Genomic DNA, 19,793 nt, shown 5'->3' on the forward strand with positions numbered 1-19,793 from the left:
CTCCACATGGAACCTCATGGCACTGGGACAGGAGCACTGCACGCACTGGCTCTGGAAACCAACCTCTCCGTGTGTGTGCATGTAAAACATAATCTGAGGAAAGGATTGTCCATGTGTAATCATTTATTGTGGATCATGGTAATACAGTGGATTCACAAGCAAATCAATTTCACTACAGAGGAACTCTTTATTTCTTTTTGTCTACTGCCTCATTCTGGGTTACTCAAATGAGATCAAGCCTTGCTAAGAAGTCTTCTTCCAGTATCTCTGATCAGGATCGGACATAACTAACGGACCATAGAGTAGCTGAGTGGCACAGTGATGCGTGGAGGCCATACACTGACACATGTGACACAAGTGCTGAACAAATAAGGAACATTTGCCCAGCCTCATAAGAAATGAGGTCCTGAAAGCCTCTTTAGTAGAGATTGAACAAATCTTCACATTACTAAAGCAAAAAGAAACATGTATTTGTTTTATTCATAATGGTGCATAATAAAGATGTGCTTGCATTGCTTAATACACCTTGATTTTTATCTTTATAGCATTTGCTGAGCTCCAGACGGAAATGACTGACCTCACTGGAGATCTGACATCTGGCGGCATTCCATTCTTAGACTATCGTACGTATGCAATGAAGATCTTGTTCCCAAACATGGATGACCACGCTGTTCTTCAGTGGGAGCGTCCTGAGTTGCTGCGTAAAGAGAAAGGATTGCGCCTCTTTGGTCAGCTCATCATGAATAAAACATTCCTTCTTCTCTTCATTCGGACATTGGAGAGTAATCGCTATTTCTCCATGAGAGATAGGTAAATATATTGTTAAATATAAGTATCAGTTATACAGTGGACGTCACTCTTCATTAGTTTTCAGCATCAAGTAGTATGTTAGTAAAATTGTAGTGTTTACTTTCAGTAAAGAAAGGAAAAGAAATGTTTTTAAAAATTGCATCTATTTCTACCTATATTCCATAACTTAAGCTGAACGAGGTCCTTGTCTTCGTTAAAATTGTTTGTGTATAACTACCTCTGTTCTGGATAAAGTGATTTTTTTTTTTCAGGCATTAATTTCAAATGCTAGATTTTGGTTATATCTTTTTTCTGATGCAACTGTAACCATGTTTTTGTAGCACAAATATCTCTTGCAAAATGAAGTTCTCCTTGACTTAACAAGCTCAATCAACCTGGAAGCCTGTGGCATAGAATTCACCTCACAGCAGTTTATACCTGCTAAGAGAAGCTTTTAATGAAATCACTCCTTATTTATTTTTCATTTTTTTCATTCCTGATTGACTAACAGTGTTGCCTTCACCCTTATCAAGCAAATAAGTTTTTGTTTGTGAGCGGAATTAATTTTTGTAAAAATATTTTGTTATTATTAACACACACAAGCACGCGAATATGTAAATAAGTAGTTTAAGCATTATTACGTAATTCATACCTGATTTCATCATATCAGCTTGTAGGTGTCCATGTAATCTTAAAGAAGTAAATCCTTAACTCTGGTTTTAGTGCGAAAATGGCACAAGGCACACCATGAAGTAATCTTCACTAAAATCATTAAACACTATATTTAATTTATATATACAAAAATTGACTGTAATTCACTTCATTCCTTACTCCATAATTCACTATGACGACTGGTATTAATATCTAAAATGGCAAATTCTCTAATTAATAAAATATGTACAATATCCCTAGCAGTGCAGCAATACCAGTCTGGAAGGTGCATTCCAACTATTTAGCCTTGCCCTTTTCTGAAGAGGAGTATTTTTCTTTTGTAATCCCCATACCAAGTGGTTTCACTGACAAAAACATTCAGTTCTTCATTAGCAAAGAACAAGAGAAACTATTCTATGGGCTCAATTGTATCGTCAAAATGAGAAGGCAAATTGAAACTTTTATTTATGTTACAAATTGGATTTGATTTTGGCCCTCGACCCTGATTAGTCACCTTATATCTTTGTGTGCTGTGCTCATCACTATCACCCTCACTTTCTGTCAAATCCTGTTGATTAATCCCACTGATATAAACTACTTCCTCATCATTTGAATCTGCTCTGTCATTTATGTTATTTTCACACTCAGTAGCATCAGTTTCACTTTCCTCACTTTTCCACCTATTTCCGCTCATTTCCAAATAACCATCATCTCTATTCAATAATTGTGACTCTTATTTCACACTCGTTTTGAAAATAATTTTAGGACATAATGTGTAGAAAAGCCAAAACATTAAGATTCATGATGTCATCAAACTTCCGAAAAGAACCCTAACATAGAAACTGTGCTTCGTAACAAAAACTTAATTTTTTGAAATTGCAAATCCCTGTAACTAGCCTAACTGGAGGCCCTGTCTATATGCTCCTAGCATCTATAGACTAATATTTCAACCATAAGCTGAAAGATACGGTCACAAAAACATTTCATTTAAAATTTTGGATAAATGTCTTTCGCTCGAGCGAGAGTAGACGGATTCTGGATAAAGACGTAATGCTTGAGTAAGGTTAAATATCACTGGCTTATTTCTGCTGTAGTTTTTCTTTTGACTGGATCAAACCCAAACTGAAGGGTGATCTGTAGCACACATCATCGTCAATTCTTCATATGCTTATATTTTCCTCTTCTCCAGAACCACTTCTTTATTTCTTACTTTCTTTGATATAACAGTTCAAATATTTCCCCTTTCCTTACATAATCATCCCCGGGGAAAAATAATACTCATTTGCTCAGAATGTTGAATATGCCTCAGAGCCATCTGTTTCCTTCTGTTCTGTGTGAATGCGAAACTGCTAATTCCCTGGCTCTTGTTAATTAATAACCTCCTCTTCATCATTAGTATTGATGGTTCTATACTTGGAGGTTTCTATATATATTTCTTCTTTATTTGCAGAGTAAACGTAGCATCGTTAATTATGGTGACCTTGCAGAGCAAAATGGAGTACTGTACAGATATCCTCAAGACACTGCTAGCAGAGCTAATTGAAAAATGTATGGAAGGCAAAAGCCATCCAAAGCTTTTGCTTCGAAGGTTTGTAACAACTATGGAAAATCACTAATGTCAAAACATGTATTATAAATAACTCCACGCAGGCTTGTAGCCAAGCTTTCCAAAATAGGAAGTTATTGGTTGGTTTGTGTCTAACATTCCATAATATGATCTGTTCAGTTTTTCTTGTCTTGGCCCATTTGAGAAAGGACTGCTTATGCCAACGTGTAATTCCTAATGGTCTTGAACACTATTACTAGTGCTGCACTGTGAAATTATGGAAAGTAATTAAACACAAATTCATTTGTTTGTAGTTATTTGGGAAACAAGTATATTTTCTCAAACTACCATATTTACTTGTGTATTAGACCCACTCGCCTATTAGACCCCACCCCTGGCTTTTTGAGACAAAGAAAATGAAAAAAATAAATGTTGCATACAAGGCTCTCCAACGTAATTCGTCAGAGAACAACAATTCCGCTTCGAAGAGGGGTACAAGTCTTATTGCAGCTCTGATGACATCGCACAAATTTGTGAATAGTTTTGTCCGTACAACCCATGCAATGAAAATGCGTTGAAATCGTGCGGTACATTTGTGTTTCGTAGTTAAGAAATGTCCGCCTCCATAGTGTGGGCCTACTGCAGCTTCGATGACGTTGCACAAAGAGGTGAATAGTTTCATGTCTGACCCGCGCATTGCAAGCATGCATCAGTCGTGCTATATGTCCGTGTTTGTAGTTAATATCCGCCAGCATAATGGTTAGCACACTTAGCTGCCGTTCTCGGGAGTCTGAGTTCAATTCCCGGTACCGTACTGTTAAGAGACTTACGAATAATATAATTTCGTGTGGCTATTTCTAGCCGAGTGCAGCCCTTGTAAGGCAGACCCTCCGATGAGGGTGGCCGGCATCTGCCATGTGTAGGTAATTGCGTGTTATTGTGGTGGGGGATAGTGTTATGTGTGGTGTGCGAGTTGCAGGGATGTTGGGGACAGCACAAACACCCAGCCCCTGGGTCATTGGAATTAACCAATGAAGGTTAAAATCCCCGACCCAGCCAGGAATCAAACCCGGGACCCTCTGAACCGAAGGCCAGTACGCTGACCATTCAGCCAACAAGTCGGACAGAGATTTACGAATGACAGCAAGGTTGATGTGCAGTAAAAATTGTACATGTAACTCCCTTCCACTGGGGGCATGTCTAGAAAGAACTGCACCACCTCGGGATGAGGGAACGAGTTTACTTCAGTCGAGAAATATTCACGGTTGTTGCTATTAATATAGCATGCAAGATCATTAATAAAGTGATCGTTTCACCAGGCAAATGCTGGGGCTGTACCTTAATTAAGGCCACGGCCGATTCCTTCCAACTCCTAGGCCTTTCCTATCCCATCGTCGCCATAAGACCTATCTGTGTCGGTGCGACGTAAAGCCCCTAGCAAAAAAAAAATTAAAAAAAAAAAAAAGGAGATAAAGAAGTACGAAATTAAACATTACGATAATAAAACGCATAACCGCCACACCTGTGGATATCCATAAATGCGGCAAACTTTCCTGTTATTTATTTGTATTCTTTCCGTCATGGAACTTTTGGCACTATCCGGGTGATAGCATACCTAACCTAAACAACTTGGGTCTCTCTTATCTCATTTACAGCTGTTTAGGTAAATATTACGTGATAAATGTAGAGAACAAGCATGAAATATACTTAAAAAAAGCGTCTGGCTTTCAACAGCCGCAGTTATCAAAAGAAAGCTGCCAGTCGCTATGTATTACATTCGGAAGTCCAACTCATAATATATGCTAGTTATCAGTTGGTGGTTTGGCATGCTTGCTACAGCACGGCTTTATTTGCAAGGAGTAGCTTCTGCCACACATACACCAACTGGGAATATAACAGACCATCCCCAGAAACCATTTGGGATTATTAGATTCACACTGTTTGGATTCTATGGTCGGGAACAAAACTATTTTGAAAAGGTTAAAAAATGCGAGACCTCAAATGCTCTTGGTTGCAGTGCATGGCTGATGAGGTGGCAGTGAAGATGAGGTCACTTGGAATGACAACATGCCGGTAGCAGGGAAGTTGACGGTGCAAGACAATAATTCAAATGACAGCAGTGATCAGGTTTACTGTGTGGTAGGCCTACTGCTCAATTGACAGACAAATGACTGGCCATTAAGTTATTTTGTATCAATATTGCATAATATAATAATACGATACCCTTATCCCTTTTCTGTACGGGGTCGAGTATGAAATGAGATGAATCTTCGTAGCGAGTTTTTATGATCGTATGCCCTTCCTGACGTCAACCTCATCAGAGGAATTAATCACATGAAATGAATGACGTGATATGAGTAACTAAAAGTAAACTATATTTACATTATATGTAGGCCTAAAAGTCGTGTTCACCATTTATTGTCTTTTTACATTTACAAATACTGCCTTCCAATGAAAATAGCCAGTATAACTCAAATACATTCACAAGTTTGTTAAAGATTAGTGTAGAATGTTTGCATGTACAATTAATAGCTCTTTATAGCAGGGCCTCTCAGGGTACATGCACTGTGCACGGTGCAAAAGACGACTTTGCTTGGTTGACCAGAGTGCAGACCCCCACTCCTCAATTTGGAGCAATAGCACTGTCTCTCTCTTTCCCCACGCCTGTCACGCTCTTTCCCCTTGTCTCCCTCTTCCTCACTTGCTCCATAGCGCTCCAAATACGAGCTGAGTTGAGCCAAGCTTAGCCGAGTACCCCAGAGACGAAGCGTTGGTCCGAGCCGAGCAGGACCGATGCACTGTGCACAGCAACTCTGCGCCGCTGTTTGCACGCGTGAGATTTTGGGTGTTTGAGAGGCCCTGCTTTATAGCCTAGAAGTCATGTATTCACTGCACGAAATTTGAGGTTATCACATTTTGGACCCACCTTTACGTTTTTTGGCTGTAAACATGGGGAAAAAAGGTGTCTAATACACGAGTAAATATGATAATTGCTTGAGAAATGTAAAGGTTATACTGTTAAACTTCTGGGAGAAATTTCAAGGTGGGGGTGGGGTCTGGGCCCATTAGACTTCCCCTTTGGCTATGTGCCTGCCTCAGAGTTACACTGATCAAAGAAAGCTTGTGGTATGTGGAAGAATTAGGAAGATACACATTTATAAATTAATTAAAATATGTTCAGAGTGTATATTTATTTCCATATTATTGTTATGAGAATAAGTGTGAAAAACTGATATAATCATTTGGAACTATTTCCAGGACGGAGAGTGTCGCTGAGAAGATGCTCTCGGCATGGTTCACGTTCCTGCTTTACAAGTTCCTCCGCGAGTGTGCTGGTGAGCCACTTTTCATGCTGTTCCGTGCAATGAAGCAGCAAGTTGATAAGGGGCCAGTGGATGCCATCACCTCCGAAGCTCGTTATTCTCTCAGTGAAGAGAAACTCATACGGCAATCCATCGACTTCAAACCTATGGTTTGTACTAACAATTCAGATTTAGTATTAGATTATAAAGGTTTCTGTACCCAGTAATAGAGCTAAATTGAATGCGATAGGCATCTACTAGTTTTTGATTCCTGCAGACCATTTTTAAGTAATGGAAAGAAACAGACAAGTGACAAATGAAATCATGTATAGAAATATAAGGACATGAATAGAACAGACACAATGACAGATCTGCATTGGAAGAGGGAACAGCAGGAAGAGGAAACAAAGACATACATTATAACACAAAGGGACAAGGATATTCTCCACATATTAACTCATTCATTGCCAAGCATTCTTAGGTGATTTAAATGCCCTGTGCCAGACATTTCTAAGGGAGGTGAACTGGTTTTACATAGTTACAAATAAAAATGCATATAAAGAAAAGTAGCACATATAATAGCATGAAAATTTCAAGTTACCTTCAGTAATGTTTAAGGGTGTGGTATCTCGTGAAACAGTCTCCTGGATGCAGTGGAATACTGCAAGGAGTGCAGATGAACTTCATAGAGCTCCTAACATTCTTTTTCTTGCAGACTTTACAGTCTCTGGAGGACTTCTCTTTCTTGGATGATGCAGGAATATTGTATCCAATCTGCTAACAGGATCACTTTTTGGGGGCTCTTTTTGATAGTTTTAGGGGCTTGCTTGACCTGGGAGGTTGGAGTTGTCTGGGAGTAGTTGTAGTGTCTGTCTGTATCATACTATGAATAATGTTCTGTAGGAAGTCCAGTAGTGTACTTTTGGGATAATGCATTTTGCACAGAGAGTGAGAGTTGCAGACTGCATAAAGAAGGAAGTACAAAAACACTTTTTTTTTGTCCACTTCACTGTTTTCCTCAAGAAAGGGTAATAAGGCATATGTTGATCTGCAGTGTCAACCCCATGCATGAATTGATTGTAGTCAGCTATGGATTCGGGTTTCATCATGCACTGTTCAGGTAGCCTCCTCTTGCGTATTTCAACCATTTGAGCAGAATGTACTGTGGATATCATGTTTTTAAAATTTGCTTCTCTTGCCAGGCCCGTAAAAGAATATTACCATGTCTCCTGAACGTCATTTCTCCCTTCTTCAGTTTGTCTGTGTCCTGTTTCATTTTCTTTGGGATATCGCGATTCTTTCTCGTAGTAACAACTATGCCAAAACCCATCCTTTGTAATAATTTTGAAAGCTTAACACTATTGTAAAAGTTATCCCTGTACACAGTGTGACCTAATCCTAAAAATGTTGTAAAAATTTCTTCACAGTTTTGATAAGGCTCTCACTTTGACCACAATAAATTTCAAAATTACATATATATCCCGTAACACTAATGCACACCATTTTTTACCATTATCCTGTACTTTGTAAGTTTTCCTGGATTATACACACAAAATCCCAATCTTCCTCTCCAAGCAAGCATTCTTTCATCCAGGGCAAGGCTCTGACCAGGTACATACACAGTTTTGAACAAAGAACAGAAATGATCGATAAGAGGTCTAACTTTATATAGTCTTTATCTCCAATAATCTTCTCCTCATTATTATTAAAATGTAAACATTTTAAAATGAGCTGAAAGCGATTTCTAGACATAACTTCATTGAATATGGGAGTGGCAAACATGTTTGTTTTCCAGTACATTTCTAATTTAGACCTTTTTATGATACCGGTCATCATTCCAGAGTCTAAAAAATTTCTCATTTCATCCAGCATGACAGGCCTCCAATTATCATACCTGCAGTATTTAGTAAATGGCCTTGCTACTGTGCTCAAAAATTGTTCAAAAATAATTTCTGTTACGTGAAATGACAGAAATTCCGGCGTGAAAAACAATATGAAGTATGCCATGCAAGATTCATCACTAGGTAATTTACTCATACCTGCATTCTTCGAATAATTAGGCATGTGTCCTGGTTGATTGGTGTCCGATCAGTCCTCTGAATCAACACCAGATATATCCTCCGAAAACAAATCGTTAAATATTGCTGGACCTACCTCATCAGGTTCAACACTCGCGACTTCATCAGATGAATTGCTATCACTTTCCTCTACACAAGGCACTAAATCATTTTCCGACTCACAATCGGCATACACTTTTTCTAACATACCCCGTATATCGCTTTCCTGCAAGTAATCTGCACTTTTGTACGATGTACAGGCCATTTACAAGAGCGCAAAGACACTAACTGAGAACAAACACGCGGTTACTCAAAAAATGAAGATAGCATGTGTTCGGATGTCAACAGGAAGTTACTTTAATGAGGAATGTGGTTCGCATGTTTATCGATCGATGCATTGATCCTTCATTTTGAGTCAGTAAAAGTTACACAATTATAAATAGGAAAAGACTTCCACCTTATCAATACTTATTTACTGTAATTATTTACTACAGTACCGATTTTGACCCCCTTTTTGGGTCATCTTCAGCTGAACAATACATTCACATATAGATCATGAAGCAATGATTGAAATTACTTTGTCTGGGGAATGCCATATGATAACAAATGTTTGGTTACGTCCAAATGGGGCATGTCTTCGTGAACTGGCATGTATGTCACTATGTGTGACAATGCAATTATATGCCTATAATAATGTTTTAAATCTTAAAATTAGTTTACAAAACACTATCTCCACTTAAAACTAACTTATAAGTATATGTAACAAAAGCAATATATGTCGGAACACTTCATGCATATGAACGTTCATGTCTTGGGTATTATTCAGTTCATCGGTTGACTTTTTTCATAGTTGTACACTTGGTTGATGCTTTGGAGCTTGAATAATATGATTTGCTTGTAAAATGATCTTGTTATTGTATAAAAGATTTTGTCTTCCTATATGTACATAGAATAAAACATTTTCCAAATTTAAAAAGAGTACCAGGTGTATAGATACAATTAGGATAAAATGTATATATTCAGCTCTGCTGCTTGTTATTTTATGTTAAAATTGAATCATGTTGTCCTGTGACATTTGTACAATTTGAGTAGCATTAGACTCAAAGTGGTGGCTCCTTTCCCATCTGTGTAGCTGTGCAGTGATGTTATAATTATTGTTATTGGTGTGGTTGAGTTGCATTTGATATGTGAGCTCGCTTTGTACACAGGTGGAAGTTTTTCCTATTTATAATTGTGTAGTTTGTCAATACGGATATGAAGATCATAGATTACGATCAGTAAAAGTTAGACTGCATTTAGGTGACATCTGTGGAAGCTACAATTAACTATTTGAACATATGCACTTAAACGTCAATCAACGTGTGTGGCACTGCCAGCGTGCTAGTTTTAAAATGTCGATCAACGTGCTTGGCGCGGAGTGATTTAATACACTGTTATCTTGAAACAGAATGGATCTCTCCTCATCATTCCCAATTCTTTTACGTCCTTTTCTTCTTAGCCCCCAGCGAGCTAATTTCTTTTTACCATCTTCATCAAGAGGCAGGCTTCTACACACATTGAGGGGAAGTTTTGACAGATCTAGGCAAATACTGGGACTGTACCTTAATTAAGGCCACGGCCACTACCTTCACAATCCTAGCCCTTTCCCATCCTCGTGTCACCGAAAACCTTTAGTGTGTTGGTGCAGCGTTAAACCACTAACAAACAGTGTAAAATCTTTAAATATCAAGTATAGAATTATTAATAGATACTTTATCATAAACATATGCCACTTAATTACATATATATCCCTTTCAGACCTACTAGTACAGTTATTACAAAAAATATGATTTCTATATTTTTCATGCTGTGAAAGAATTACAGATGACAGGGAGAATATAGAAAAAATTAACATGATTTTTCTACGAATTTTACCTACACATTTGTGTGATGAGGAAAATCTACAAAAGTGTGTGATAACATTTATGAACTGTCTAACAGTAAATATGAAATAAAAAAGAAACATGTTCTTGACTTACACATGTGTGGGCAGGATCTGAAAAGGATTTATCACTACATTTGAAGATGTGTGTTCAATAATTATTAAAGCATAAAGTTTGAAGGACCACTGTTAATTGTAGAAGGGAACAGGAGTTGTGTGATAGACATCATTAGCCTGCACATTCCTTGATCTCTATGTTAATTGGGACTTCATTCTCTAAAGTAACTCATGGTTAGAAGCAATTTAAGAAGGTTAGGTTCTATCAAGTCTGCTAGTTGGAAGAAATAGGCAAGGAAAGTTTGCAGTATAAATGCAGTAAATATCACCCTTCTGTCTACAGTAAAAATGTCACTCCATTACTCAATGACACTAATGTTATTTTCCAAATAGGGAGGTAATTTTAATGGACCCTTGATTGGAATCTTCAGTACATCTTGACTGTTTATATCACTTAATTTTATCTTGTATATTAAAGCAGCTTCTTTAATAGAAATATTAATACAACATTCTGGCAGAAGTTTTGTTCTTTTGCTAGTGGTTTAACGTCTAACACATTGAAGGTTTTCAGTGATGCAAGGATGGAAAAGTGATAGAATTGGGAAGGTAGCAGCCGTGACCTTAATTGACAGAAGTTCTAGTAGTAATTCAGTAAGTCAGTACTGTTTTCTGTTTGAGTTGGCTCCTATCTGAGCAATTGTGATTGTAAAGGAAATTTGTTCATTAGAGGGGTGTAAAAACCTGTATACTCCCACTTGACTCACCTGACCAGTGAGTAAAGTGAGCTTGTATTGCCAATCTCGATCCAAGCGAGTCCCGCTTTTACATCTGACCAGAACGGAGCTTGACTGGAGGACATTGAGTATGGTTTAATCTTGCTTGCATAGTAAATTATATCCAAGCAGTGTTTCAAACAAGAAACAAAGGATATGGCAGTATCTTCTTAGATGATTGTCTCTAATTTTGTAAGTTACTGAATACACTGAAGTCGTCTTAATATAATCCACAAATACTTTCCAATACAATAAACAGACACTCCAGGAAAATCTGTGGATATTGTTTGATGGAACTAATGGAGGAGTCTCATAATCCAGGCCTAGGAACTGGATCATTTCATCCAAAGAGGATTGTTTAAATGTAGTGCTTTATCTTGTGCAGTTTCCAATTTTGATTTGTTTAGATTTTTCTCATTTGCCTTGCACAGTACTGTTGCAACTGCTTCCAGATTTTCTTTGACTAATAGCATATGTATAAACTTCAGGTTTTCATGGGGAAGGGAGCTTTCCAGTTGATGGCCCATTCCACCCTTCTTCTTTTGTAGCTTTCGGAATCTATGCCATTATGGAACTCTTGTTCATGTTGTTAGTACGAACTTATGCATCAGAGGTCTAAAATTATAATGCAGGTCTGCCTACTTGCTAGGCATTTCACTGCCAGGCAAAGACGGTGAGTATGAGCGCTGATTTGTTGTTCATCTCTAGTGTACATATCACTGTACCATCCATGATATAATGCTTCGTTCATTATCCGTCAGGATGTATTAGAACTTTACAATATTTGTAATGTTGCAGACGGTGTTTGTATCAATATCACAGCAGGCTGTGTTTGTGAGTGGGCTGGATCCCAACACAGAGAATGTGCCTGTCAAGGTCCTTGATTGCGACACCATCTCGCAAGTAAAGGAGAAGTCCCTGGACACCATTTACCGAGCCACACCCTACAGCCAGCGACCTCGGAAGGATGATTTGGATTTGGGTAAGACATTTCATGTTCATCCACGTATTTCAGTGTTATAGGTGTTCTTGTGTGTATATTATGGAAATTATGTTTGATTATAAGTAATTGTTTACAAGAACGGTTCTTGAATTTGTGGTCTTGTGTAGTTTCATCTCTATCCATAATATACAAACATACCAGTTTTCCCATCAATGTGTAAAATAACATAGTTCTGTTCGTTATAGCATTTTTTGGTCATCAGTCCCTAGACTGGTTTGATGCAGCTCTTATTGCCACTCTATTCTGTGCTAGCCTGTTCATTTCTACATTACTAATGCATTGTACATCTACTTTTATCTGTTTGTTGTATTCATATTTTGGTCTGCCCGTACATTTCTTACTTCCTGCTCTTCCCTCAAAAAATTGAACAAGTCCTGCGTGCCTCAAGATGCAATATTGGTCAAATTCCAGTAAAATGTTTTCCTCTCATCAGCTTGATCCAGTCTACCCATCTGACCTTCCGCATTCTTCTGTAACACTACATTTAAAAAGTTTCTATTCCCTTTCTTTCTGCACTAGTTATTGTCCACGTTTCACTTTCATACAATGTCACACTCCACATAAAAGCCTTAGGACACATCTTTCTTATATGCATATCTATTTTTGAAGGGAGGAAAATTATTTTCTTAAGAAAGGCTTTCCTTACTTGTGCTAGTCTGCATTTTATGTCATCCTTACTTCTGCCAACATCAGTTTTTCTAATACCCAAGTAACAATACAATCTACTGCTTGCTTGTTGTTTTAAGGGGCCTAACATCGAAGGTCATCGGCCCAATACAATCTACATCCCTAATCTATCCTGTACTCGTTCTCTAAGACTATGTCCATACTATTCAGTAGATTCTCCAAATCTTTTGTGGACTCAGATAAATGACAGTATCATCAGCAAGTCTCAGAGCTTTAATTTCCTCTCCTTGCACCATCCTGTTGGTGTTCATTCATAATTCTTAACTTATAATTTTGGATGTTCCAGAGTGGCGAACTGGCACATCAGGAAGACTTATTCTTTATGATGAAGACAGCACTACAAAAACAGAAGGAGAATGGAAAAAGAGAAATACTTTGAATCATTATAGAGTAAGTACTTTAAAAGAAATTATAAAAATAGTGCCAGCTAAATGAATCAAGCTGGATTGCTAAGGAGTTACTTGGCACAACCAATTATCATTAATGATGTATTAAGGAGACAATTTCATTTATAATATTCTGATTTAACTTTTAGTTTTAATCACTAAAATTTGTTTTCAACTTTAACTTGATATGTTAAAATTTGAAATTACTATGGTCAGTTTTAAACTTTAATCACCCAGTTCATTATTTATAAACTTTCCCAATTCCTGGTTTTTAAGCATAAAAATTGGCTTGCTAATATTTCTTTTTGTACAATGTCCTCTCATATAGCATTGAGTGGTTGCAGTAATCAAAGGTGGTGTGATGTTACTTTTTTGTAATTTACCTGTGGTGCTGATGTACATACTGAATGGTATGGTTGTATAATTTATATCTGATTTCTTTGCCTTTTAGGTACCAGATGCAGCAGCACTGAATCTAGTCTCCAAACAATCGTCCATTTACAATCTGTCAATTCTTTCAGAAAAGACAGATAAATCTCACAAATATGAGACTTTAAACTTGTCAAAATTTAGTTCTGCAAGTCCACCACTAAGCCGTGCCACTTCTCCTCTTAACCATGACCATGATGGTGGTCTTAAGGTTTGTATATTTGATCTTTCTAGTTAATATTCCATATTGAGTCAGTTATTCATAATTAGCTTTTTAAGTTTTCATGGGGCGGAAGAAAAAGAATCTGTTACTCTACTTCATGTAATACGTCTAATTTTTTCGAATTTTAAGCTTCACCCACATAAAATCATAGGATATCTGCTTTGTGATAGTTGATCAGTTGCATTTAAAGGCCTCAAAAGCTCTATCACCTAGCGCTACTGTTAGATTTGCACAATACTGACATAAATTTCTGCCATGGAGAGCTGCAATTTTCACATATGATGGCTCTTCAACTTAACTCCATCCACCTCGGAGCACAGGTGGTAGCCCTCTAACTTTTTCATGTGTTGTTAACTAGTCAGTGCGAACACAGTACTGTCAGTGGCAGTAGTGTGTGACACAGTTTTCAAACTTATGTACTTGATTCACCGTGCTCCCTCATGTTCGAAGGATATGACATGGTTGCCATGACTTCTGAAATGACCTCTGTATAACAAAGTTGTGACCATATTCATTGTCTGTGTATTAATTTGTGGTTTCCTACAGATTTAAAATACTCCTCATATTATGAGCAATATTTTAAAAATATGTTTGAATAGCTTAGATTGAAATTATTAAAATGTCATCGTTATTGTCGTACAGCGAGCCACTCTATCATCGCTTTTATTGCTGTGCTAACATTCAAACATGGAAACTACTGGCTGGAAGTGACTGGTTTCTTATTTCTAAACACACCAACCTTCGATAGTGAGCTGTGAAATAATCCTGACAGACATAAATATAGGGTCTCCACGAGGTAAAAAAAATCTGCGGAAAACCACAATGAAGGTATATCCAACCTTGGAATAGTGTTAAGATACCTCACTTCGAACTTTCATACAATCAGAGTTACATTACTTAATTTCATGTAATTGATTGTTCACATGTTCTGTAGGATACTTCTTTAGCTATTCCTTGCTTGAGATACGTCCGAAAGCAAAGTGAACAGAACTGGATTGCTCAATAATCTTAATCACTAGCCACGTTCACAATTTTCTCTGCTACAGTTCTGAGCCGTAACACGAACAGTAGTTCTGGTTGTATGATCACGAGAAAATACTCTTTCCAAGAGTCTGGCAAGTAAGTAATTGGCACCTGACGGTTTATTTTCGAGTAGTAACATTTTACACACATAAACGAAGATATTTTCACAATTTTTCTCCAAAATTTACATCGAAATTTAAATAACAATACGCATACATCTTTATAACTCTACGGAACGAACTCCTGAAAATATATTTTGTGGAAAATTATTTTTATTTCCCCGTTGAATGTTTTTTGTAATTATTAAATTAGTTAATATATATATTCCTGCTTTGATTTGCAAATGTCATTTGATTTATTTGCCTTTTTCCCCAGAGTTGGCATCTTGTTAAGCACCATGACACAGATGCACAGAAGGAGGGTGAACGAGGCAATAAAATGGTGTCCGAAATTTATCTCACTCGGTTACTAGCCACTAAGGTAAGTACCTATGACTTCATAAGAATATGTGTGAATTTCTAATAGGAAAAAATGTAATATGTTAATAATTGAATCTCCCGAAGTTACAGTAACTTTCCCAATCCTCAAAAGCTCTTATCACCTAGCACACTCTTAGATTTGCACAATACTGACGTAAATTTCTGCCATGGAGAGCTGCAATTTTCACTTATGAAGGCTCTTCAACTTAACTCCATCCACCTCAGAGCACAGGCGGTAGCCCTGTAACTTTTTCATGGGAGTGAATATTTGAAAACAACAAATATGGTAGTCGCATATTTATCTTCTTTTTGTCTAGTGTAGGGCATCCTATTATTTTAAAGAATGTTGATGGTATTTCTTAATTCACAGCATAAGTACCATGACCCAACTATACAAAAGGAGGGGTGGTGAAGTAATTCATTTCACTTGGTTAGTTGTCAATTTTAATTACAGAGAAGGCAATTACTGAGCAAGTTGACAATGTGGTATGGCTTGTGCAGCTGTAAATTTGCATTTGTAAGATGGTTGTTTTGAACCCCAGCCCAGCCCTGGTTGCTGATTTGTTGTAGTGGCTGCAAGCAGATATTATTCATCAGGCATGTCTTTGGTTCAGAAGTTGGAATTGGTGTACGCCTAATTTTTTTTTCATTCGGAAAGCAGGTGATGACATTTTAAATAACACATTACTTGTTCACTTGGTAACATACTCCTGTAATGGCTCTTGATTTTCCACAACAGCTCCTGAATTCTGTGGTCTTCTGATTGTCAGGAACAAAAACTACCATATAATCCCGAATACCACCTGTACTTTTTTTCTTTGAAAATATCGCTTCTAAAAATTGGGTGCGGGTCTTATTTGAGTCTTTTATTTTGCGGCACGGTACTTCATGTGTCTTAGGCAATGTTATGTTTCTTAGTTAGGGTTGGCACTGGATTCAACCATGTCTTCTGACAGAGTTTGTTTGACAATAACAAGTGGACATGTGTACCGTATTGTTCTCTCTTATGTATTTCACATGATGATGGAGATTTTTTCTATAATATAAATGTGTGTAAAACTTTCCTAAAAGTTGGCTGTAGTTTATAAGCTTAGTAAAATTATTCCTAAGTATGGAACAACCCTGAAATCAAACATCGGCACACTCTTGGTTGCCGTGACTTGGCAACCGAACTTCTCAGCACGTGCTCCCCGAACCCCAAACACACTTTCAGTTTTTCACTTACAGTAAAAGAAAGTCAAAGTTATAAAGGAAGGTGAAATTATCAGAAATTGTGCATTAGGAAATATGATATAGATGAATCCTGTATTCGAGATTGGAGAAAGAAGAAAGACTTTCTTTTAAACAGTAGTGGTGATCGTAGAGCTTTCCGCGGGCAGAGTGCACAGTTTGCTGAACTTGAAATGATTCTGTATAAATACGTAACAGGAAGCGGGAATTGGGGTGCTGCGTGTCTACCGAAATGTGCCAATTGAAAGCATTAGAAATCACAAAATAACTTTTTATGCCAGAGTTCAAAGCAAGCCAAGGGTGGGTCAGAAATTTTTATAAGAGGAATGGGCTAAGCATACCACAATTTCACAGCGTGTTCCTCTTGCCTGTGAATAAAAACTGTTTTCCTTCCAGCACCATGTAATTCAGTTGCGAAAGAAAAATTAGTATCTGATCTCCCATATTGGAAATGCAGATCAGATGCCAGTCTGTTTTTAAATGCCATTTGGACAGTACCGTGAGTGTTAAGGGGTCAAAAAGTGTTGCCATCAGAATGGGTGGTAATGAAACACAGAGGTTTACAGTAATGTTATGTATACTTGCTGATGGAACTAAACTTCCACTGTAATTGTTTTGAAGAGAAAGACGCTTCCGAAAGAAAATCTACCTGCTGGTGTTATAGTCAGAACTCAGGACTCCAGTTGGATGGACATTCTACTAGAGGAAGACTGGCCGAAATGTGTTTGGCAACGTCACCCTGGTGCATTGCTTGGATGGAAAAGCTTGCTTGTTATGGACAGCTACCGTGGTCACACAACAGAAGCTGTGAAGAAGCAAGCGAAGGATGTAAAAACCGATCTAGCAGTTATTCCAGGTGGATTTACGTTTATGTTACAGCCATTGGATGTCTGTGTGAACCATCCATTCAAAGTAGCCTTGAAACAGCTGTATACCGAGTGGATGGTGGCTGACAATCGTGCACTAACGCCAACTAGTCGTTTTAAGTGCCTGGAAGTTCAACTGCTTTGTTCGTGGGTAAAGATAGCCTGGGATTGTATTTCTGGTGACCTCGTCTGGAAAAGTTTCCAGAAGTGCAGTATTTCTAATGCTATGAATGGCAGCGAAGACGACATTGTGTGGGAAAGTGATGGTCAAAGTGATAGGGAAAGCTCCGAACTTGGTACATCTGATGATGAATGAAGTGCTGTCTATTGTTTTGTGACCGATAACTTTTTCTGTGTATGTTTTAAATAATTTATTGGGTATTGTTTCAAGGACACTTAAAACTGTCTGAAACTATTTCAAATTTGTGAAACATATGTAATGAAATGACATTCTTGTTCTGTAGCAAATATTGTAAATAAATTTAAGTGAAACTTTTTTAAAAAAATTTTGTCCTTTAAAATATAGAGTGCAGGTCTTATTCAGGGGCGGGTAGTACTTGGGATTATATGGTAATCTAAGATCAGTATTACTTTGATCTGTAAGGGGTGTCTTATGCCTTGGAACAGTCAGAGCTACATGTCTCAAGTATTGGAGTCGACTGTATAGGCTGCTGAGTAATGAGCACTGACAAATAACTTGATTCCCTACAGGCAGAGTACCTGCTTTAGATGGGGTGATGGTCCCTCGTTGGAGACCATGGCACTGAAAAGTCATCATGCATTGTCTAAGGTTAAAGGAGGGTGCAAGGGGTGTCTGTTTTCACATACAAAGTAGGCTGTAGACCAGCTTGAGAACTTCCAGCAAGGCCAGCGGGGAAAATTACACGTCTTTCACTTGCTATATGTGGTTATCAGTTTGCAAGGTATTAAAGGTTAAAAGGTTCAGTGGTTCCCTGTTGAAGCCCACTAAAATATTAGACTGATCTATGCACACTTTGTTACATGAGATATGTTTAATTTGGTTTCCCGTTACATCAAGATGCTGTATATTAATATATCAACAAACAATTTTAAGATTTTTATGTGATTGATTTGCCATGTAAACAAAATTGATGTTTTTATGACTTGATAGATGTACTTTCTATTTCATGAATTTTAATTTGGTAGTTCATTCCACAGTTTCAATGGGTCATGCATTAGTTACCCTATGGATATTTTAATTCTCACTGTTCACTTTTTAATGATCTAAATGTAATAACAGATTAGTACTTACGTTAAGTAGCTGAAGATGTCCATTAGATGGATGAAACATGTATTGCTAACAGGTGATGTCTTTTATCTGATTAAATAGTGTACTGAATTGGTGGATCCCTAACAATTGATTATGTTTTTTGAAGGAGTTATACAAAATGAATGGAGAATTGCAATAGTAGCCCCAGTGTACAAGGGAAAGGGTGATAAACGAAGCGGATAATTAAGGCTAGTCAGCTTGACGTGTTGCATGTAAGCTCTGGGAAAGCATTTGTTTTGATTATATTAGACACGTTTGTGGAATTATTAACTGGTTTAATAGAAGGCAGCATGGGTTTTGGGAAGATTATTCAGTGAAGAGCAACTTGGAGGATTCCAGCAATATATGGCAGATACTTTAGATTCAGGCGTTCAGATGGATTGCATCACCATTCACCTATCCAAGGCTTTTGATATGGTAGGTCATGGGAGACTTCCGACAAAAATTAAGGAGCTTTCTTGCAAACACCACTTAAGTAATTTTTTACACATTTTTGTTTTTGTGTTAAAAATTCTTGTTAGAATGACATGTTTGTGTTCCAGTATAAAACCGTGCGAAAAACATTTAAGGATCCACTGCAAATAATCAGGAGATCGTTTTTTCTGTCAAGACCTGACCACACTATAACAGATCTACCTCTACAGCAATATTAGATTATATAGCTTGTCAGATGAAATCCCTCCCCATGTCTTCTCCGGACTCGCAGATTCATCCGAGAACACCACATATGTCATTGTCTTAGCTGCCAGTGCAGAGGGTCTCTAACAAACTGCAGTCTACTGCCACAATGATGTCCGTCCAGTTCAGGTACTTGAATGGGTCGTCGGGATCTTAAAATTGGCATCTCTGAACCTGTTTCTGATTGTTCAATCACTAACTCATGCTCCAGAAGCCTTGACAGTGTGTCCAGTCCCCTGGAAAAGTTTTTACAGATACCAAATCGTATTCTGAGCAACCCTGAACATTCCGATATCGTAGCCCTGCAAGTAGCCTTCTTGAAGCTGTGTAAGTGCATGAGTGGCTTCATTCAATGACAACTGCATACCCTGTTGCCCACCTTAGTCTGCATGATCAGCCATG

General features: G+C 37.7%; 1 protein-coding gene across 1 annotated transcript in view; it reads left to right on the top strand.

Moving 5' to 3' along the window:
- Window positions 1–19,793, top strand: part of PlexA (plexin A) — a 731,624-nt gene that overhangs the window by 689,039 nt on the left and 22,792 nt on the right. Inside the window, exons 17-23 of the mRNA XM_067142056.2 lie at window positions 546–810; window positions 2,891–3,028; window positions 6,245–6,458; window positions 11,895–12,078; window positions 13,073–13,176; window positions 13,624–13,812; window positions 15,223–15,327. Coding sequence (XP_066998157.2) covers window positions 546–810; window positions 2,891–3,028; window positions 6,245–6,458; window positions 11,895–12,078; window positions 13,073–13,176; window positions 13,624–13,812; window positions 15,223–15,327 — 1,199 coding nt within the window. The remainder of the gene's footprint in view (window positions 1–545; window positions 811–2,890; window positions 3,029–6,244; window positions 6,459–11,894; window positions 12,079–13,072; window positions 13,177–13,623; window positions 13,813–15,222; window positions 15,328–19,793) is intronic.

This window comes from Anabrus simplex, chromosome 2, assembly GCF_040414725.1.
Source record: "Anabrus simplex isolate iqAnaSimp1 chromosome 2, ASM4041472v1, whole genome shotgun sequence".
In the NCBI taxonomy this organism is placed as follows: domain Eukaryota; kingdom Metazoa; phylum Arthropoda; class Insecta; order Orthoptera; family Tettigoniidae; genus Anabrus; species Anabrus simplex.